General features: G+C 46.5%; 1 protein-coding gene across 1 annotated transcript in view; it reads left to right on the plus strand.

Moving 5' to 3' along the window:
* SLC17A7 (solute carrier family 17 member 7) overlaps nt 1–19,925 on the plus strand; it is a 58,456-nt gene extending 38,531 nt beyond the window's left edge. Inside the window, exons 2-12 of the mRNA XM_063138721.1 lie at nt 556–808; nt 2,104–2,222; nt 4,556–4,670; nt 5,146–5,233; nt 6,958–7,044; nt 7,167–7,309; nt 9,735–9,884; nt 11,856–11,988; nt 15,561–15,671; nt 17,463–17,590; nt 19,441–19,925. Of these exons, the coding sequence (XP_062994791.1) occupies nt 556–808; nt 2,104–2,222; nt 4,556–4,670; nt 5,146–5,233; nt 6,958–7,044; nt 7,167–7,309; nt 9,735–9,884; nt 11,856–11,988; nt 15,561–15,671; nt 17,463–17,590; nt 19,441–19,800 (1,687 nt within the window). The 3' untranslated portion in view covers nt 19,801–19,925. The remainder of the gene's footprint in view (nt 1–555; nt 809–2,103; nt 2,223–4,555; nt 4,671–5,145; nt 5,234–6,957; nt 7,045–7,166; nt 7,310–9,734; nt 9,885–11,855; nt 11,989–15,560; nt 15,672–17,462; nt 17,591–19,440) is intronic.
* Nucleotides 19,926–23,194: the final 3,269 nt, after the last annotated feature.

The raw sequence follows: 23,194 nt of genomic DNA on the forward strand, positions 1-23,194 counted from the left end.
AAATTCCCTCTTCATCACAACAGTTAAAGCTGCAGGAGCCCTGCCCACTTTTGCATCTCGTCATGCTAGTATAGCTCCTGCAGCTTCAACTGCTGTGATGAAGAAGGAATTTCACCAGGTGCTGCATCCATACAAAAGACAGCTGCTGAAATTCCCTTTTCGATAAAACTCTTAAAGATAAAGGAGCCCTGTCCCCCTTTCCTTGTGGTCACCCTAAATAATTCTCAAGCAATTTTTCATTTCTTTTTTTATCCCACCCATCTTACAAGGAACAATCTAGATAGTTAGACTACAACTCCCATCATCCTCAACCATTAGTCATGCTGGCTGTGTCTGATGGAAGCTGGAGTCCAACCACTTTGGGAAGGCCACTGATTCCCTTCCCCTGTTGTGAAAGGGCTCTCCCTTCATGTTATCCTCTCAACGACCCTCCGAGGTAGGCTACATTGAGAGATAACGGAGAGACCTGCTCGTTGTTGTTTCCAGGAAGTCGGCACCTTAGCTCCTCCTACCCGCCATTGTTATCTCAACCCTTTCTACTGTCTCCGTCGCCAGGGTCCTCGAACGCAAGCAGCCAGGTGGGGAGACCATTGAGCTGACTGAGGAGGGCCGGCCTGTCGAGGTGGCCGAGAAGCACCAGCCGATCGTGGACTGCACCTGCTTCGGCCTCCCTCGCCGTTACATCATCGCCATCCTCTGCGGCCTGGGCTTTTGCATTAGCTTTGGCATCCGGTGCAACCTGGGTGTTGCCATTGTCAGCATGGTCAACAATAATACTGTCTACGAAGGGGACAAAATCATAGTGAAGGTGAGTGAGACCGACCTCCTTCTTCTGGGGGGGTCTGGCTTGGCTTTCATGCAGGTAGAGCGCCCTTTTGCAGATGGACGTCCTGCAGCCTCTCTCTAACACAGCGATGTGGAACCTCCGGACTGTGGGCCTGATGCGTGCCACGGAGGTTGCGCAACCATCCTGCGGAGCCTTCTCTGGGCTCCTTCAGGGGCGGGGCTTGGCCTCAATGCCCTGCCCCTTGGAGGAATACCTGCTGTTATCCCAAATCTCTGATTTGAAGTGGGCTGGCTGAAGGCAGATCACTCGATGAACAGAAGGTGGAGAATTCACTATCGTGCTTATCATCCCCCAAAAGAGATGGAGCATGGGGGAATAGGCCCGTCTGGGCACCACGTCTTTGATCTCAAAGGCATTCCCTTTATTCCCAGAGGGGTAGAGGAAGACTATACATAGTCGTGAGAGAAATACACTCTTCACATTCCCAAAGGCACTCTCTTCAACCTCGTATAGCTTGGGAGGCAGAAAATGTGACATCTTTTAAACGCCTCCACCCAGCCTTTCCTGGGCTGTAAGTAAATTAATTATGCCGCTCCATTTTACTGTTCCTTGAGTTTCCCCCCCTCCCCACTGTAGTTGGAAGTGTTTTAATGCTGTGTTTTAATGTGGTGTTTATGATATTATATTTTAATATTATGAACTGGTGAAAGAATTTACTATACTCAACGGTATATAAATGCTACAATTAAATAAATAAATAAATAAATAAATGCTCTCGTTAAATCCCAGTTGCACTGGTGCACTTAGATCATTTTAGACTCTAGGCTTAATGGTCTGGGGGTGGTGTCACTGGATTTAAATGGTAATATTTATTACTTAAAATATGGTATGTCAACTGCTTAAGGTGACTGAATGAAAAAGGAGGACAGGGCTCCTGTATCTTTAACAGTTACATAGAAAAGGGAATTTCAGCAGGGGTCCTTTGTATGCATGCAGCACCTGGTGAAATTCCCTCTTCATCACAACAGTTAAAGCTGCAGGAGCCCTACCCTCTTGACCAGATGCAAAAGAGGGCAGGGCCCCTGCAGCTTTAACTGTTGTGATAAAGAGGGAGTTTCACCAGGTGCTACATGCATACAAAGGACACCTGCTGAAATTCCCTTTTCTATGCAACTGTTAAAGATACAGGAGCCCTGTCCTCCTTTTCATAGGGTCACCCTATCCCTGACTGTGCACTGCTCTATGGTGCTAGATCTAACCAGGGATTGACTGCCCATCTCTCCCCTACTGTTTCTTTCTTTTCCTCCCCACTTCAGAAAGCGGAGTTTAACTGGGATCCAGAGACGGTGGGCATGATCCACGGGTCCTTCTTCTGGGGTTACATCGTCACCCAGATTCCAGGGGGGTTCATCTGTCAGAAATTTGCAGCTAACAGGTAAAAGCTGTGTGTTGTTTGGTAAGAGCCTGTATAAATCAGGGGTAGGGAATCCGTGGACTTCTCGGTGTTGCTGTACTACAACTCCCAGCATCCTTGATCATTGGCCATGCTGGCTGGGGCTGATGACGGGAGTCAGAATCCAACAATATTTGGAGGGACTCAGTTTCCTCATTTCTGGTGTACATGATGACAGGGAAAAGATGGAAATTTATTTTCTCCCTTAACGTTGAAGCAGATGTGTGGAGCAAGTAGGATGCCAAGGCCCTGATCCGACTCAGCTGCATTTAAATCCCAAATGGAGCTTGAGTTACCTGTGACTCAATTTAGTTAGACCTGAACCTGAACCTTAATACTCAAGAGTAGGGCGACAACGCGGGGAGGCATTTGTGCATTGTGGCTGCACATCATCAGATTACGCCACCCTCAGAAGGTAGGCCAGGAAGAAACTTTTCCAGAGGTTGTTTTGCCCCCCATCAGATGGAGCTAGGTGGTGGTACTCTGTTCACCAAGCCCGGGACAATTTGGAACAGGTTGGGGTGTCAAATGTTACGAGAGAGCAGGCACTTCAGTGAGGCGGCCGGATGCAAATCCAGGTACCCTTAGCATAGCGTTATTGTATTTCCAGATTTCAGAGGTGAGTGCCGCTCCTGTATGTAGCAAAGAGAGAGGGATCTGCTGACTTGTGGGGGAAACCCAGGATTTGTAGAAGTACAAAGAAAAAAGATCTCTGGGGGGGAAACCTTCCAAAACAGCTGTGTGGTGACTGAGCATGTGTTCCGTGGTTATGCAATGCTGACTGACTGTTTGGAAGGGGGTGGGCAGAAAAACAGGATGGGGAATGGAATGGAATATTATGAAAGAGGGCATGGCTGGCTGGAATAGTGAACAGGAACACTGCACACTGCAACGTTTTGTGGCAGTGTACTTTTATTTATTGATATATGTTTTTAAAAATTCTAGAATAGCATAATAAAAGTGCCATACAAACAACACATCATTTATACAGTCAACAGATTATTTTTGTCCAAGATTTTTGATTTGGCAACTCTATATTATAAACATTGCTATACAATATTTAGAAAGGAGATGCTCCTAAAGGTGTCTCCCAGAGAGTGTTATCTCCACATCCGTAAGGGCAAGAAATTTGTTTTACTGGGGAAATAATTTAAGATTCTCAGTTCTGCAGTGGATAACAGATTTTGCACACTTGTGCATCATAACAATAGGCAGGTTAGTCAAAACATATATTTTACAGGAATGGGATACAGGATTTTTGTTTCTTGCTTGGTTTTAGGGAGTGTCATTGGAACATAGTGATCCAAAGAAGTTAACTATTGGTGTGTGCAGTTGTTTGTGTAAATTAATACTAATTGGCATAGCTCCATTGGTTTTTCACGTCATCGTGATGATGATGCTCTCTGTGTATATAGTGCCATATACAAAGTACAAGAGGACAAAGTAAAAGAGGACAGATGTCTGTCCAGGGTGGCTTACAGACTAAAATTTAACAGAAAGGAAAGTATAGAGGAAGGGAGAGGAAATCAGGACAGGGTGGTGGTGGGAAGAATATGTATTTATTTCAGCTACAGATACTTAGGCCTTGTTTCACTGAGGACTAGGAACTTGTGCCCTATGTTTCATGAAAAATATGGGTTTCAAAGAGGACTTTGAAGGAAGTGAGAGAAGGGGCATCATACAACTATGCTGGGAAGCAGTTACTGGCATAAGGGCAGCAAGGAAGAAAAAAACGGATTGTTTGAAGAAGTCTGAGACCTCTAGGCCGGCCTGTTAGCGACAGTGTTGGAGGCCAGACCTGGGCTGCTCTGTGTCCCCTAAGCTAACCTGCCCCCCTCAGAAACCATGGAGGATGCTGTGTCCCATTGCATCAGTCCTCATTGGGCCCATTGCTAGTGCTGAAGTCAGAATGAACTGCCATTGTGTCCGGTTTCTGTCCATGGAATGGGAGTGGTGGTGGACTGCCATGTTGACTTCTGCCTCAAGCAGCAAAAAAAAAAAATCTTCACTGCCTGAGGTGAATAATTTTTCCACAGGTTTTCCCTGGCTTGTAATGGATCTCATGACGCTGCTGCACTTTATTATTGTCTTCATTAAAATGCTTTAAAATCATTTATTATTTTATATTGTTCTTACACTGTTTTCATATTGGTTTTAGACTGTTATATATGTATTGTGAACTGCTTAGAAATTTTAGGATATCGCATGTTATATAATATTATAAATTTTAAAAAGAATAATGATGAGAATCAAAGCAAAGAAGCACTGCTTTATTTTTTTTACACTGCTATTAACGCACACTTTTGGGGCCCTAGGGTTTTCGGGTTTGCCATTGTGGCAACGTCCACTCTGAATATGCTCATTCCATCGGCTGCTCGGGTCCACTTTGGCTGTGTGATCTTTGTGCGGATTCTTCAAGGCCTTGTAGAGGTGAGGCCTGTACACCGTTACTACACATTCTCAGTAGCCCATCTGAACCCTCAAGCCCAGGGCCGGCCCTTCTGTTAGGCAGTGAGGCAGCTGCCTCAGGTGGCAGACGCTGAAGGGTGGGGAGTGGCAAAGAGATGTTGGAGGACAGTGCCTTGGGCCCCTTAAGCTATCCTGTTGCCCCTCAAGTGTAGTGGAGGATGCTGTTTCATTGCCAGTGTTCAACTGTCAGTAAGTTTGGTCAGATTTTATACATGGATGGAGAGAGGCACCATGTTGTTTGCCTCAGGCAGCAAAATGTCATAGGCTGGTCCTGCACAGCCCACTTTCCTCAACACAGCATCATGATCCTCCTAGAGAAGAGAGACAAGGTGGGACAAAGTTAAGGCAAAGCTTATTTCTGAGCAGCATTTCTGTTTTTCTCTAGAGGAAAGGTAGTTCCAGTATTTATATAACTATTTCTGCCCTCCACTTCCAGGGGGTCACCTACCCAGCATGCCATGGTATCTGGAGCAAATGGGCACCTCCCTTGGAACGCAGCCGCCTTGCAACGACAGCCTTCTGCGGTAAGGTAGCCTTGTCACCAACCAAGGAAGAAATCTCACACACAACCATTTTGGATGCCTTGATCCCCATTGGCTTCTAGGCTTATATTGAAGAATGTTGAGCAGGGCAGAAGCCCTAGAACCTATTCCAAAGTCTAGATCCTCACTTCTTGGTGTGTTTATTTTTTTAAAAAAAGAAATAATTTGGACCAGCACTTGGTAAGTGTCTTACAATCCTGACCCATGTCCACAAGATCAGTTCAGCAAACTCATTGGAATAGGTTTCTTTCTCACAACGGCGCCTTAGTGCTGCAGAGGCATTGTTTTTCCACAGTCAGCTAGAAGTGGAATTAAAAAGGTGATTCCAGACAACGTTTAATAAAGAGCCATATTATTCAGCAATGATCATCTCTTGTAGCCAAGATCCTTCTATAATGTTTACTCAGAAGTAAACATTAGAAAAGGTCTCTCTGCAATGTTAGCTAGTAGTTTCACCCTTGCTGCTTCTGTTCTGTTCAGCACAGGCAGCCCTACTAGTGCATAATTGGATGAATTGGATGAATTCCACATAATTGGATGCAGACAAGCTGGAGCGTGTTCAGAGGAGGGCAACCAGGATGATCAGGGGTCTGGAAACAAAGCCCTATGAAGATAGACTGAAAGAACTGGGCATGTTTAGCCTGGAGAAGAGAAGATTGAGGGGAGACATGATAGCACTCTTCAAATACTTAAAAGGTTGTCACACAGAGGAGGGCCAGGATCTCTTCTCGATCCTCCCAGAGTGCAGGACATGGAATAACGGGCTCAAGTTAAATTCCAGCTGGACATCAGGAAAAACTTCCTGACTGTTAGAGCAGTGTGACAATGGAATCAGTTACCTAGGGAGGTTGTGGGCTCTCCCACACTAGAGGCCTTCAAGAGGCAGCTGGACAAGCATCTGTCGGGGATGTTTTAGGGTGGATTCCTGCATTGAGCAGGGGGTTGGACTCGATGGCCTTGTAGGCCCCTTCCAACTCTGCTATTCTATGATTCTATGATTCTATGAATTGCCCCTTAATTGCCCTATTATTTGTCAGTTTCTGTTCCCCATTAAGGGAGTGGGGGCTTTAACTACTGGTTTCGTCTCATCCCACCCCCTTTTCTTTCTTTCTATTTTTTTTTGCAAAAAAAAACTATAAGAGAAGATGGCACTTTCTAGACAAACCAGTTAGTGTGGAAGCATGATTAGAGTTACAGCAATGGGTTTTGGGAGGAGCTAGAATCCTGGCTTGTCACCTGACTAAATGCAGCGAAAAGGTGATAACCTTAACCTAACACAATATAAATGAAAGCAAGGAAGTTAAGGAAACAGGTTAAAAATGCAATTTTATGAACTAAAATATAATGTTAAAAGTAACATACACAGAGCATTTCACATGTACAATAATACAACAAAACAATCAAACTGCTAGACAGAAAATGCTCAGTAGACTTAATTAATTTGGCCAGATGTGTTTCGACTCTTGGTCTTCCTCAATGGTCAGTGTGCCAAGCTGATTACTACCATGGGCTGACTTTTCTTGGGACTGACTTAAAAGTTCCAAACAATGTAGATAATCAGATGTCACTTCCCACAATATACGGTATAATTCCAAATATTCAAAGGAAGCCCATAGAAGGTATTCTAAACAGCCACTGCTCGCAAGCACGATAATGCTGGAATCCTGGCTTGTCACCTGACTAACCTTTTCCCTATACCTTTTCAGGCTCCTATGCAGGGGCTGTGGTGGCCATGCCTCTTGCTGGGATTCTAGTCCAGTATTCAGGGTGGAGCTCCATATTCTACGTCTACGGTAAGCGAACTGCCAGAGCCAAACAGGCAAAATTTTGTTTATCTGGTTTCTCCACTGTCAAAGCCCTGTATCATGTGAGCAAAGATCCCTCCATTTCATCCTGAAATTCTGTCCCACGGCAGGCAGCTTTGGTATCTTCTGGTACTTATTCTGGCTGATGGTTTCCTACGAGAGTCCAGCACAGCACCCGACCATCACGGAAGAAGAGAGGAAGTACATAGAAGAAAGCATTGGGGAAAGTGCCGGTCTTATGAATCCCCTTCTGGTCAGTGTCTATTATTATTATGATGATGATGATGATTATTGCAATTTTGATTGATTTCAAAAGTATAAAGACGGTAACGTATCCCACAATCCAATATCTAATCAGATGGATAGTGTGTTTAATCTGTGTTCAGATGTATATGTTCACTCTGCATGTTTAAATGTGTTTGACTCCAACACCCATCACTTCAGCCTGCTGGGAATGATGGGGGTGGCAGTTTAAATTCATCTGGAGGGTAGCAGGTTGGGGAAGGCTGGTATAGCACATTCAGTGCACGTGGGACTTTATAGGAAAATAGGTCCCTGCCCCTAGCAGTTTACAATCTAAAATATGACAGAGGGGAAATGACAGAGGGATGAGAGGAAGATGGAATAATCAGGGAAGGATATGCATTCAGTTCAGTTCCGTGTAGGAAGGGATTTTTAAAACAAATCCATGTGAAAATCTGCATTTAAATACATATTTGTAAATGTATGTTCTCTCAAAAACATGTAGTTATGATACATATTTTGAGCTGAGAATTGCATCAGAATGTTTTTGAAATGCGAAATCTATTCAAGAATGAAAGCTGCTTCCAGATGAGGCTTGCATCAGGCTATTGCCCTGCATCATTCATGGAATTTTCTGGGGTTCCAGACAATAAAGTCTTCCATTTGTAGCCCTCCCGGGTTTTCCTACCGCTTTCCCACCTTTTCCATACCAGAAAAAACCCCACATACAATCCTATGCATGTTTAGACAGAAAAAGTCCTACAACTCACAGCATTCCTTAGCCAGCATGGCTACCTGGGGCATGTTGGGAATTGTAGGACTTTCCCCCCCTGTCTAAACATGCATAGGATTGTACCCTAAGGAGGGAAATATGGTTTCACTGCGCAATGCCTTTGCAGCCTTCTTTCCGGCCCTCTCACTGCCTGCTCTTTTGCAAGCCCTGAAGAGGGGTTTATCCCAGCATACTTTTCATTTATCCTTTTTATTTCCTTTCCTAAGGAATGTTTTCACTCTCTGCTGGGTTACCTGTGGCCATCCAGATGCTGTAAACTACAGCCTCCATCATCCCTGGCCATTCACCATGCTGGCTGGGGCTGATGGCAGCTGTGGTTCAACTTCATCTGCACTGGGGGGGTGTCAACCCTCTTGCAGCCCACGAGCTGAATTCAATGTCAGAGAAATTCTCCAGGGCGTGGGAACCGCATTGCAGTGGTGGTGGGAGGAACCAAGTGCCCAACCGGCAGGCCCATAATACCAAAAATACCAACACGTTTTAACTTAAAGCTCTTGCTGCCAGTAACTTAGCCTTAGGAGAGGCATTTTAACCTTTTCGAATGGGAGAATCACATAGGGCTTATATACACCAAGCAGGATATTCCAGTATGGAAGCGGTATATAAAAGGCAGGAGCCACACGACTGCTTTATAGCAGTATTGAAGTGCGCTGACAACTGTTGGGGCCCAGGACACATCTACACCAAGCAGGATATAACACCATGAAAGTGGTATGAAAGCGGTATATGGTCTGTGTCAATGGGCCCCAACAGTTGTCAGTGCACGTCCATACCACTATAAAGCAGTCGTGTGGCTCCTGCCTTTTATATACCCCTTTCATACCGCTTTCATAGTGGAGTATCCTGCTTGGTGTAGATGAGCCCATAGAATCATAGAATAGTAGAGTTGGAACGGGCCTATAAGGCCATCGAGTCCAACCCCTGCTCAGTGCAGGAATCTGACAGATAGCTGCAAAAGTACTGCAAAAGCCAGGAAGCTATAAAACTATTGGTGTTTGGGTGGTGGGAAGGGGGTAGAGCCAGGGAAAGGGGGTGTGTCTCTCTGGGGAACATTGGAGGGCCAAATATGGCCTACAGGAGGTTCAACATCTCTAACTGGAGGATCACGGCTTTAACGGCTCCGGTTTAACCGCTTCCGTTTACTTATTTATCATTTCACTGCTGCACTGTTGGTCTCGTTTTCTGCTTATCAACCGAGCTGCCTCCTTGCAGAAAAGTGGGATAGGCATTTGTGAAATAAATAAAAGTTTATGTGTCAGAGGCTCCACTGAAAAGGTGGGGTTTATGAAAAGTTAGGAAGGAAGGAAGGAAGGAAGGAAGGAAGGAAGGAAGGAAGGAAGAGAAATGGCATCACGCGGTGCCTTGGGAAGCAGCTCCAAGTCTCAGGGCTTAGAGAAAAGTTGGAGATGTTTGGGGAAACAGGAGACCTTTTGGGAGATAGAACAGCGAAGGTCACAGCAAGGAAATAGGAAAGAAGACAGATAACCGTTGTGAGGCGGTGGGGTAGGGAGTGGAGGAGGATCTCCCTGCCATAGGAAAGCTAAAGCATCTATTTGAGGAGACAGGAGTCCACTGGGAGGACCAGGGATATGAGATGACTGTTGAAACTTTCGCATCTGTTTCCTCCCCCACACCCCGGCAGAAATTCAAAGCACCATGGCGCAAGTTCTTCACATCCATGCCGGTCTATGCCATTATCGTGGCCAATTTTTGCCGGAGCTGGACTTTCTATTTGCTCTTAATTAGCCAGCCAGCCTATTTTGAAGAGGTCTTTGGCTTTGAAATCAGTAAGGTGAGAAATGGCACCTTGTCTGAGGTGTGTGTGTGTATGTATGTGCGTGCATGGGGAGGGGGGAAACCCTTCTGCTTGTATTCCCCAGCAACTGGTGTACATCATAGATATACTGCCACCACCACATCTTATGGTAGTGAATTCCATAGCTTAACTATGCGCTATGTGAAGAAGTCTTTCCTTTTATCTGTCCTGAATCTCCCGCTAATTACCTTCATGGGTCGACCCTGGGTTCTCATATTATGACAGAGGGAGAATGACGTCTACCTATCCGCATTCTTCTACATCTCTAAGATCAGGGATGGACCACCTGTTTACGGTGGGCTGGCTCAATTGCCCTCATTGGGCCCTCCGCAGGCTGGATGACAGGCAGAGAGAAAGGGACTCAGCTGGTAATGGGAGGAGCCGCCACTCCCAGCACCAGCTGAGTCAATGCACAGCATGTGTCATCCCCCATTGGGGTGCTGTGCACCATGCAAATGGAATCGACCAGTGCTCAGAAGAACAGCTGTTCCTCCCCATCACAATGGGGATTCCCCTGCACAGTGCTCCTCTTCCAAAGGAGGAGTGATGGGTATTTATTTATTACATTTATATCCCACCCTTTTCCTCCAAGGATCCCAAGCCAGTGTACATAATCCTCCTCCTCTCCATCCTCACAACAATAACCCTGTTAGGTAGCCTATGCTGAGAGTCTATGACTTGCCCAAAGTCACCCAGTGAGCTTCCATGGCCGAGTGGGGACTAGAACCCGGATCTCCCAACTCCCAGTCCAACAATCTAGCCACTACACCACACTGGCTCTTGCCAGGGAACTCTTGCCAGGGCCGGCCCTTCCATTAGGCAGGGTGAAGCAATTGCCTCAGGCGGCAGATGCTGGGAGGCAGCAAGAAGGTGTTCAAGGAGAGAATTGTATGTCTTGGAGCCTACTCTGGCCCTGCTGCCTTCAAATCCAGTGGAGAATCTTGTCAATGGAGATTCATTGAAGATTCATCTGCCAGTCCAATCCGCTTTTGTACATGGAATAGGAAGCGACTCCATCTTGTCCGTTGCCACAGGCAGCAAAAATGTCTTGGTCTGGCCCTGATCCTTGCTATTATCTCCAATCTAAGATAGGAGATAACAGCATGGATTCCTTCAGAGGGGATTCCTCCAGGGACGGAGCCTGGAGGCCCCTGCAAGCCGGATGTGGAACCTCCGTGGGCCAGGTTTGGCCCAAGGGCTGTAGGTTCCCCTCACATGCAGGAGCTAGAAGAAACCCAAGATATAGACATTTGTTCTTTATAGAAGAATAACCTTAATTTTCATCAGAGAGCAGAACCAAATGACGACATTCTGAAAACCAGACATCATAAAATATAACCCTTGGGAGGATCCTGGATCTGGGACTGTCTTTGGACGGACAGGTTGTGCTGTATTTTTTATCAGCTTTGACTGGTTCACCTGTTGTGGATGTTGTGCTACTGCAACATCATCATTATTATTATTATTATTATTATTATTATTATTATTATTATTATGTTTGATTCGCTTACATTAACAGAAATTTCTAAGCGCTTTGCAAAACAGTACAGCATAAGATCATAATGAAATACACTGTATAGTATTGCTGTACAAGCTACAAAGTACAAGCTACCTTCCTGTGAATGCTTGTTGGGAAAAGGATGTTTTCAGCAGGTGCCGAAAACCCAGGTGGTTGGCACCTAATTTGTAGTCATAATATCGTCGTCCCTTTCGGAAGTGGGTTTGAGGTCCTTTGAAATAATTATATCATGCTGTGAGGGCGCAATCCTGCGCATGTGTAGACAGAAAAAAGTCCTACAACTCCCAGCATGCCCCAGCCGCTTCTGTCTCCACTGTTGCTCCTCCCCTTGCAAGTGAGTGTTGGTTTTCTGAACGTTTTTGGTCAACAGCCACCCCCTGACCCCAGGCCTGCTGAATGTCTTTCCATATCCGCTTCCTTCCGTACAGGTGGGTATGCTTTCAGCTTTGCCCCACTTGGTCATGACAATTATCGTACCCATCGGGGGCCAAATCGCCGACTTCCTGCGGACGCGGAGGATCATGACTACCACCAACGTCCGCAAGATGATGAACTGCGGGGGTGAGAGAGAAAAGGCGTCATTGGAGCAAGGGGCCCAGAGAGGGGGGTGAGGTCCGAGGGAGACCCAGACTTGGAAGAGGGGCTCATGGCCAGCTTGGCAGTAGCAGCGTATCCCTTAAAGCAGCCTTCCTCAACCTGGGGTGCTCCAGATGTGTTGGACTGCATCTCCCAGAATGTCCCAGCCAGCAGGCTGGGGCATTCTGGGAGTTGTAGTCCAACACATCTGGAGCGCCCCAGGTTGAGGAAGGCTGCCTTAAAGCACCCCTTAAAGCAGGGGTGGGGAAGATGCAGCCCTCCAAGTGTTGCTGGACTCTAACTCCTATCAGCCCCAACCAACACATACAAAGATCAGGGGTAATGGGAACTGCAGTCCATTGACTTCTGGAGGGACACAGCTTCCCCTCCCATGCCTTAAAGAGAGAGCATAAGAGAGAGCACCAAGTGTCCATCTAGTCCAGCACTCTGATCACACAGCGGCCAACCAGCTGTCGACCAGGGACCCACAAGGAGGACATGGGTGCAATAGCACCTTCCCACCCACGTTCTCCAACAACTGGTGTACCCAGAGGCTTACTGCCTCTGATACTGGAGGTTGCGCTTAGCCATCAGGGTTTGTAGTCATTGATAGCCTTCTCCTCCAGGAATTGATCCAACCCCCTTTTAAAGCCACCCAAATTGGTCGCCATCATTATAGCTTGTGGTAGTGAATTCCATGCTTTAACTATGCACTGTGTGAAGAAGTACGTTCTTTTCTCTGTCCTGGATCTCCCACCAGTCAGCTTCATGGGATGACCCCAGGTTCTAGTATTATGGGAGAGGGAGAAAAATGTCAGGGATAATTTTGTACCCTTCTATCATTTCTCCTCTTAGAATCTAGTAGCTTGCACACATTCGGAGAATCTTTGCTTTCGTGTTTTGGCGTGGGGTGGGGTGGGGAACTCAAGATTTTAGCACTCAAGGAGGCAAAATCTCTGAGTCCTTGAGGGGCTTCCCATAGCCTGGTCATGGGAAATCTTCATATCATGTCAGAGCTATGTGTTCTGATGCTATGCATTGTTCTTGCCTTTAGAGAACACTTCCTCTTTTCCAGAAGTTGCAACTTTTCCTTCCACGTATATATCATACACGCACAAATCTGCCTTATACAGATTCATAGCATTAGTCCACCAAACCCAGGACTATACTCAGGCTGACAGCTGGTCCCAAAGGCCATAGCCCAGCCTTCCATAGCCTGTTGCCCTCCAGATGAGTTGGACAGAAACTCCCAGCGTCCCTCGGCAGTGCAGCCAATGGTGTTTCTCAGCCCTGTTACCTGAGATCCTTTTAGCTGGAGATGTGATCTTTATTTGCTTATTTATGTGCTGCATCTTTATCCTGCACCTTCCAACAGATCTGTGCTCTCAACCAGTTTAAGATAAAAATTAGATAAAATTACACACACAACCGTAAGATCGAATGAGACATTAAACAACCTCCTCCAACCTGGTGGCCCCAGATGTGTTCCGTCTCCCAATCCAACACATCTAGGGGGTGTCTACACATCACCAGGTTGGCGCTGTGTCCTTCTAAAACCTCACGCTTCCCAGGTATAGAGTTGGGTAATCCCAACGTCGAGGAGAGAGTGTGGGGTTTCTGGGCAGCCATCCAGGGACCGGAGCCGCCCCCGCCCTCTTCTTGGTGGAAGGCAACCAATCACAAGTCACCTTCCACCAGGCACCGCCCAGCCAAGCCTCTGCTGCTACTCAGGAGCAAGGCTTTGGGACCGTCTTGTTACTGTCTTGTGCGTTCTCGTCTCGCTCCAGGGAAAAAAGTCGGATTAAGTCCCTGACTTTTTTTCTCTGCAGTTTCGGTGGAAACCCCCGGGGTGGGTGCACGATTGCAGCAGCGTCATATAATCGCCACCGCACCACTGTGCACCTGCCCTGGGGCTTTCTCATCATTTAGGCAGCCCCCTGGTGTTTTGCCAAATGTAAAAGAGTTCTTTTAGGATTTCAAGTGGTAGAAGTCTAAAGATTTATTAACTAACAGGCTAAAGATTACAGCTAAACATACAAGGTTAATAAGCAATGCTGAGCAAGGTAGCTTATGTCCCCGTTCTGTTGTCGGGAGCCCCAGGAGGACGACAATGGAGAGATGCCAGCACTCTGTTCACACAGTGGCCAATCAGCTGTTGACCAGGAACCCACAAGCAGGACCTGGTGCAACCCCGCCCATGTTCTCCAGAAACTGGTGTACCCAGAGGCTTACTGCCTCTGATGCCAGAGGTTGCACTTAGCCATCAGGACTAGTAGCCATTGATAGCATCTCCTCCAGAAATTGATCCAACCCCCTTTTAAAGCCATCCAAATCGGTGGCCATCATTATAGCTTGTGATAGTGAATTGATCAGATACAAAAGAGGGCAGGGCTCCTGCAGTTTTAACTGTTATAATAAAGAGGGAATTTCACCAGGTGCTGCAGGCATACAAATGACACCTGCTGAAATTCCTTTTTCTGTACAACTGTTAAAGATACAGGAGCACCCAGTCCTCCTTTTCATATGGTCACCCTATACCTGGAGATGCCGGGGATCAAACCTGGAGCTGTGTGTGTGTTAAAACAAAGCAAATAAAGCCAGCTTTCAGAGTAGCTTGAAAGGGTGTTTTTTCAAAAACTTTCCAGGGAGAATAAAAATGTATTTTTCCTATTGTCAAAATGACCCACACAATGCATTGCAGGAATTGGGGATTGAATTTTGGACTTTTTGAGTTTGCTCTGCTTCTGATCTATATCCTCCCTCAGCTCCAGAGCTTTGCCACCCTTGCCATTGTGTTAAAGAAAATCAGCAACACACACACACACATTTTATGTATCCCCCGCTCTCATTCTTATGCAGTGTGATTGTAGCTGAAAGTGCAAAATAGACAGAGCCATGGTTGTGTGCCAGAGAGAAACAGCATCTGCACATCTAAGGTCACTTTCCCCATTCATCTCACTGGGGATGGATAAATTTCTCAGTTTCTCTCTTGCCTGCATTCGAATTTTTAAAAACTCAAGTTCTTTCCATCCTGAATATGAAGAAATCTGCAATTTCTGTTCAGTTTTAATTTTTGCAAAAAATGAAAGAAATGAAATTCTCAGCCATATGCAGTGTCAAAATTCAATAAGTACAGCTATTCCCAACATAGAGAGGATCATCTTGTCCCTGGCTGCCATATAACTGCTAAAGATAAGATTGTCAAGAAAAAAGAGGTGGCAACCCTAATTTTGCACCACAGTTTAATAGAAAGGGATTCAAATCCAGACATTTTAAGAGCTAAGCTAGCCTTTCCTAACCTAGTGCCCTCCAGATGTGTTGGACTACAACTCCCATCATACTGGCTAAGGGATGCTGGGAATTGCTGCCCAATATATCTGGAGGGTATGCGGAAGGCTAAGCCAAGCCCTGGGCCTGGTTGGGTGAATGTTTCAGTTTCTCCCACCTTTCATTGTTTAAAAACTTTCCATCCTGAGTACGATTATTTATTTTATTTTATTTTGGAAAGAAACAAACTGAATGAAATGAAACGCTCTCCCTTCCCTCTCTCTTGCTAGGCTTTGGCATGGAAGCCACGCTGCTTTTAGTGGTCGGGTACTCCCACAGCAAAGGTGTTGCTATCTCGTTCCTCGTCCTGGCCGTGGGTTTCAGTGGCTTTGCTATTTCAGGTAAGTTCTTAGGCAGTTGGGCAGATCTTTAATGCTGACCATTGGGCTTCAAATCAAATCTTCTGTCTTCTGCTCTAAACCCACACACAGTGAGGTGTGTCTGGACACATTTGCTTCCTTAGACCAATTTCATGAAGCTAGGGTGACCATATTTGGGGAAACAAAAAAGGGGACACCCAGTGTGGGCCTGGGAAAGTGCATCATCCCCCATCACGTTAATGACAGCTGACTAGAGTGGAGGAAGGGGAGAGTGTGTCATTAAAGCCCCGACTGGAGCAGTGTGGGGCAGGAGCCCACGATTAGAGCAGAAGAGGGGGAAGCACGTCATTCCCGCCCGACCCTCACTGCTTCAATCGGGGCCTTTTCTATAATGTCTGGGAATGACACACTTTCCCATTTAAAGCCCCAAATGGAGCAGGGGGGGGGGAATGATGCATCTCTGGAAAGTGCTTCATTCCCCCCCCCCATGCTAATAACATCCTTAAAAGGGGAAATGTGTCATTACCAGACATTATGAGAAATTACAGAAAATCCCCCGACACCCAGGATAGAACACAAACCTGGGCAAATCTGGGCAAATCCTGACAGTTGGCCATCCTAATTTGTGCCATTCAGCCTCGTTAGGCCCGCTTTCAGGTATACTCTCATGATGGGCCCAGGACAGGCCCTACCATTAGGTAGAATGAGGCAGCTGCCTCAGGCAGTAGATGCTGAGGTTGGGTGCAAAGCAGTGAACAAGGTGTTGGAGGGAAGAGCTGTGTGTCATATGTGTCAGAAAGCCTGCCCTATGACCCCTAAGCTAGTCTCAGGGCCGGACCTACCATTAGTCAAAGTGAGATGGTTGCCTCAGGCAGCAAACACTAAAAGGTGGCAGCAGCAAAGTGTTGGAAAAGAGAAGCGTGTGCCATGCGGCCTTCCCTAGCTAGCCTGCTGCCTTCAGGTGGGGTGTCCCATCATCAGCGTTGAAGAAAGATGTTCAGTCTTGAAGAAAGGCTTTTGTACGCGGGATGGGAGGGTGCGCCATCTTGTTCTTTGGCTCGGGCAGCGAACTGCCTTGGGCCGGCCCTGGCTAGTCTGCTGCACTCAGGTGCGATGGAGGACACTGTCTTATTGCAGCTGCCAGTCCAGTCAGTTCTTGTATGTGGAATAAGAATTGCCTCAGGCAACAAAATGTCCTCAGCAGGCTGGGCCGAACATTCTCTGAACATTTCCAGCACATCCCATGCTCTGTCATGGTAAGATGGGTGAGGCAATGGTTGATGTGGGGGTAATGGTGGCAATTATTTTTTTTAAAAAGAAGTTAACTATCCACTACAATTTCCAGTGCCAGGTCTGAAGCTGGTGTTTTGTTCTGCCATTAATGGGAGTGCAGCTGTGTTTTATAGCCCAGCCTTCCCAGATATATTGTGATGATTCGTCTCTGAGGAGGGAGGCATTAGATACCACAGAAGGTGTGCATAAATCAGGGCGGAGGTTCACACACTTTCACCTCCAAAATTCGCTTCTGTTTAGGAATGCAGAAGTAGGAGATCTTTCAAGTATCTGAAACACAGAAGGAGTAATGAACTCGTGCCGAATTTTCTGTCAGTAATTTAACACCAAGTTAGTGTGATCCTGTGTGAACCTTAAGCCGCAAGGGGGCAAGATCCAGCAATAGTTCTTATCAGTCAACTGCGACAGTTTAGTGCACATCCACAATTAGAATCAGCCTGCTTGGGGTTTACATGAGCTCCAAACTGGGAGTGTGTGACTTGAATGCCTTTTCATCTCTCCCCCTCTCCACACTTTCAGGATTTAATGTGAACCACTTAGATATCGCCCCGCGATATGCCAGTATCCTTATGGGGATCTCCAATGGTGTGGGGACCCTGTCGGGTATGGTGTGCCCACTCATCGTTGGAGCTATGACCAAACATAAGGTAGGAACCAGAACCAGAGAGCCTGAAAGCGGGGGGCTTCTTTGTCCTGAGCACTTCCTGTCCCCACAATTCCATCTCTCTCTCTCTCTCTCTCTCTCTCTCTGTTTCCATCCAGCGGTGCAGCTAGGTCAAAAGGGGGGACTTCTGTTGCAAAGACCGCAATTAACATTTCTCTCTCACACACACACAGACACACACGCACATCATGATTAAAACTCTCCATCTCAAGAGCTTTTGTCCAGGGTGGAGGAAGGGAAATGTTTTTATATATCCCAGTACTACATTCCATTTTTGGCCTGGTATTTCTACTCACAGTGATTCTTAATTGAATTTCTGTGTGCTCATGTTTCTGATTTATTGCACTCAGCGTCCGCTTTGACCTATAGAGCAGTGCAATCTACTCTGTCCTTTCTGTATATTTTATATCCAGGAATAACAATATTATATCCCGTTAATTATCACCATTCTATGTGGTTTCTGATATTCCCACTGTAATCCACCATTGGCATTTACTAATATAGTTATTATAATGATTTAATTATTATTATTATAAGCAGGTGGTACATGCAACAAAATGTTGCAGTGTGGAGTGTTCCTGTTCAGGGTTCCAGCTAGCCATAACTCTCTTCCAAGGTACTCCCATTACATTTCCCCTCCCTCCAATTTTCATTTTTTTCCTTTGACACACACATTCAGTGTTCTCTGGTCACTGAGCGTGCTCAGTCCTGATTGGTCTTGTGTGGAGATAGTACGACTGAGGCTATATAAGGATCCACACTCATAGAATAAGGTTTGCTATTAGGCATATACTGGGCCTGTTCAGAAGACACCTTAAACCATGGCTTTAACCACGGTGGTTAAGCCAGAAAGTTGGGCCGTGTTCAGAAGACACCTTTAACCATGGTGAATAAGCCTTTTTGTTTTATTCATCATGGTTAAAGCCATGATTTAAGGTGTCTTCTGAACAGGTAGGTCAGGCTGAGAGACGGCGAAGGGCCGTGGCGCAGTGGGTAGAGCACTCATGTCGCATGCAAGAGATCCCAAGTTCAATTCCCGGTTTCCCTAGGTAGAGTTGGAAAAGACCCCTGTCAGAAACCCTGGACATCCACTGCTGCCAGTCAGGGTACCCTCAGCAATTCTGATGTTGTGCAGACTTCTACTGTTACTTTCTACTGTTAGTTTTTCCCTACCCTGTGCCTGCTTACCCTACCCTGTACCTGTTTGCATTCTCTTCCCCTCCTTATTGTTTTACTATGATTTTATTAGATTGTAAGCCTATGCGGCAGGGTCTTGCTATTTACTGTTTTACTCTGTACAGCACCATGTACACTGATGGTGCTATATAAATAAATTAATAATAATAATAATAATAATAATAATAATAATAATAACAACACAGCTCAGCTTTCTGGCTTAACCACCATGGTTTAAGGTGTCTTCTGAACAGGGCCATAGTAATTTATTTAAGTTATTGTTTATTTATTTATTTGATTTAAAATGAATAGTATAGCTAGACCGCTACAGCAGCAAACATAGACGTCTTCCCTTTCTGTGGAAGGAGGCGTTCAAAGCAGATCTCCCATCATGCTCTCTTGCATTGCAAGTGCAAGCAATGGTTGGGGGAGAGGAACTCAGTCTTGTTTGTCCTAAAGCGAGGCCTACTTCTCCTAAAGTGAGGCCTACTTGTCCTAAAGCAGCCTTATTCTACAAGCTGCCCTCCAAATGTGTTGGACTGCAACTCCCATCATCCCCAGTCTAACGCATCCAGAGGGCACCAGGTAGGGGAAAGTTATCCTGAAGTAAGTTCTGAACGATGTGCTGTTCCTTCTTCCCTCTTCTGTTCCCCACAGACGCGGGAGGAGTGGCAGTACGTCTTCCTCATTGCCTCGCTGGTGCATTACGGCGGCGTCATCTTCTACGGGATTTTTGCCTCCGGCGAGAAGCAGCCCTGGGCCGAGCCTGAAGAACTCCATGAGGAGAAGTGCGGCTTCATCAACGAGGACGAACTGGCTGACGAGGAGGACGAAGCCGCCCGGATGGCGGTGGGAGGGGGAGGGGGCGGCGGGGGAGGGGGCTACGGTGCCACCAAAAGCACCAGTTTTGCCAACGGAGGCTGGTCGGCCGACTGGGACAAGAAGGAGGAATACGTACAGGAGCCCGGCAAAGATTCATATATGTACGGCACGCCGGGAGAGCGGGACTTGTCATAGAGGTGCCAGCGGCGTTCCTTCCTCCCTCGTGGGATGCTGGGGCCTTGGTTCAGTCCGTTGGAGTCAGGGGGAAAGGCCTTCATTTGCTTCCCATCCTTCCCCTGCCCCCTTCACTTAACCATCCTTCCCTCCTCTTCCCTCCCCCACCCCTCACACACTCCCCATTTCTGGTGAATTGGTACAACTGTCTGGACCCACTGAGAGCTGCCCACCTGCCCCTGGCCTCACACAACGCTTTGGCAATGATCCCAGAGCGCCAGTCCAAACCCTCTTCCTCCTCTCTTTTCCACAGGCTTTGGGGTGTTGCCATGACAGCAACCACGCCTTGTGCGCCATCCACTCTTAGTCCTCCAGCTGTAGTGCATTGATAGATGCCTCCCTGGAACAAGAGGGTGGAGTTAAATTTTACACACACAGAGAGAAAGAGAGAGAGAAAGAGAGACCTCCTCTCACCCACCCCCCGCTGCCCCACTGAATGGCCTTGGACGCACAGCAACAACATCAGAACATGACCTCGGCCATCTCTACACGACGACGCTTTGCTTCCCCCCAAAACTTTGCAGCATCGATGCTGCAAAGCGGCAGCGACAGTGTTACACAGCGGGAAGCTGATTTTCCCCCAGCGGTGATGGGGGAGAGTCAGATTTAGCAGGGGCAGCACAGTTGTTCCTAAAACCTTTGCCCCATTTTGAAAGGAAAGAGCAGAAGCACGCTGTGACTTCGAGGATGCGTTGCCACTTGCTGGGTGCCTGGGATGCTTTGGAGCAATTGAAAAAGTCGCGGTAAAATGACACCGCGAAAAGGCGCAGTTTCAGGGGAGGGAAAGCCTGATGTGGCTGCGAGCTGGCGGCTGCGTCATTTAAACAACCCAGCGCCACTACGCAGCCATGACAGGGTATACAGGGCATATAGACAAGCCCCTGTTGGGTCTAAGTTAACCAGGAGTTGGGTGGAACTGTGGCACAATAGAAGACTGTGACGTGTTTTGGGGGTTCGGTCCCTAGCCTGGCATCTCCCCGTGAAAGGATCTGAAGCAGCAGGGCTGGGAAAGGCCTCTGCCTCAGGTAGGGTGGCCACTTAGGCCTGGCCCAAAAAGAGAAAATGTGTCACCCGAAACGGAAAAGGACACAGAGTTGCATAACATTTGCAAACATTAATGTAAATGTATAAATGCAGATGTAGACAATGTTACTACAATTTAAATTTGGATGCACAGGGCCGACCCCAGGAAAAACCAATGGTGTAGAAAAGGCCACAAAGAGAGAGAGAGAGAGAAAGGATAGGGTGTCCAGAGGCTATCACTCCTTTGCCTTGCTCTTCTCTCTGCTTGCTCACTTGGAGAGGGGAGATGAACCGGCAGGAGCGACAGCAGGGCAGAGGAGCAGTAGAATCATGAGGCAGCAGGGCCCACCAGGGTGGGGACCCTACTGGAGCATGGGCCCTGGCAGGTGCCCAACAATGCCAACCCCCTGACGCCAGCCCTGGAAATGTCTCTGGGGATCTTTCATCCATGAGGAACAAAGCATCCAATGCCTTCAGCATCCATGCGCCAACAGTCGCCCTGTACCGAGGGAAAAGAAGCAGCTCACCGTAGGCCTAAGCCTGACCACTTGTGGCCATGTTAAAAAAACAGAGGTTGGGGGGCGTTTCTGGCATGGTACGCATTTAGCTCCTTTCAAAATGTTTCTAAATTCTCCACATATTTTTTTACCGTAACTGTTTCCGTTTTTCTTTCCTGAGCCACGAGCACTTTCCACACTCAGATGGTTAACAGCCTGGACCTGCCACCATCTGCGTTACATTTTTAAGAGGCCCGAAAAAATACTCGGGTCTTGGTAGTTTCAAGAACTCCCTCTTCCCTGCTCAAAAAATAACACTACCCCTTCCCAATCCCTGGAATGTGCTCACACTGTTTTGTTACAGCACTTCTGAATTTAGAGCGCCTCAAACCTATTTAAAATGTTTTACATTCAAACAAAAGAAAGAATTGAAGCTTTCTTCAGCACTTGAGGCCTCAGCGGGCAGCTATGGGTGGCCATACACCCTAAGACGGTTTCTCATTGCTCAAGGGAATTCTTGTTTCTGAGGCCTTAGAATGACTCCCCAAATTCTTATTTAAAACATGTTAAATATTCACACTGTGCTCACATAATAGTATACATTAAAGTTCTTTCAATGCAGTTTTGAATGGCTGTAAAGCAATTTTAAATTGTGGCCACATCTACGCTGCAAACCCTAAAGCTGGTAGACAGCACTTTTCACTGTATTGGCTCCTTTCAAAGAACCCTGGGGATTTTTTATTTATTTATTTATGTTACATCCTGCCTGTCTGCCAAAAAAAGGCACTTAAGGCAGCTTTTTGTTGCTTGAGTTGCCTATTATCATTATAAATTACCATATTTTTTTATCCTTATTCTCCAAAGCGCTCAGGGTAGTACACATGCCTCCCTTGTCCTCACAACAATCCTGTGAGGTAGGTTAGGCTGAGAAAGAGAATGACTAACCCAAGTTAAGCCAGTGGTCGAGTGTGAACTTGAACCCAGGTCACATTCAAACACTTCGCCACTTCTTAGAATGAGCCCCAAACCTTATTAAATAGACAGTTCCCAGAAATCTTTGCTTAGGATGCCCAGTTGAACTGGTTAGAAACTGCTTTAAATATGTAGTGCAGACATGCCGTTAATGTGAGTTAAGTTATCCATGTTGCAAGATACACATTTAAAGTGCTTTAACTGCCCTAGTGTGAACACAGCTTGGGGAAGCCTTCGCCAACCTGGTACTCTCTAGAAGTGTTGGACTACAGCTCCCAGAATCCTCCAGCCAGGAGTTGTAGTCCAACACATCTGGAGAGCACCACTTTGCAGAAAGGCTGTCTTAGGGCTTTTGCCTCATTACCCAGTAGACACTAGAACATTGTAGTAGATCCTGAGAAAGCTGGATTGCGCTGAGATCCTTTCCGTAAAACCAACCGGCAATTAATAATAATAATAATAATAATAATAATAATAATAATAATAATAATTAATTTATTACCTGCCTCTCCCTCTGGATCGAGGTGAGGAACAACATAGAATACAAAATATTATAAAATACATAAAACTGATTAAAAACTCTAAAAACTAATACATTATTAAAATTCAGACCTCTCACTTGTAAAAAGAAAATAAGGGTGGCCTACCTCGCAGGGTTGTTAGCAAGGGGAACAAAACAGGACTGTTAAACCTTCTGCCCAGTTAAGCAAATGATTCATGATCGTAATAGCAACACTGCTGGGTTTTGATGGCCCCACAACACACAAATACACAGCTTTTGCATCCCAAATCGGCTTGCGATATGAGTGTGACTCATTTGGGAGGTTCCAAAGCACACACACACACACACACACACACACACA

The sequence above is a fragment of the Elgaria multicarinata genome, chromosome 11, assembly GCF_023053635.1.
Source record: "Elgaria multicarinata webbii isolate HBS135686 ecotype San Diego chromosome 11, rElgMul1.1.pri, whole genome shotgun sequence".
Lineage (NCBI taxonomy): Eukaryota > Metazoa > Chordata > Lepidosauria > Squamata > Anguidae > Elgaria > Elgaria multicarinata.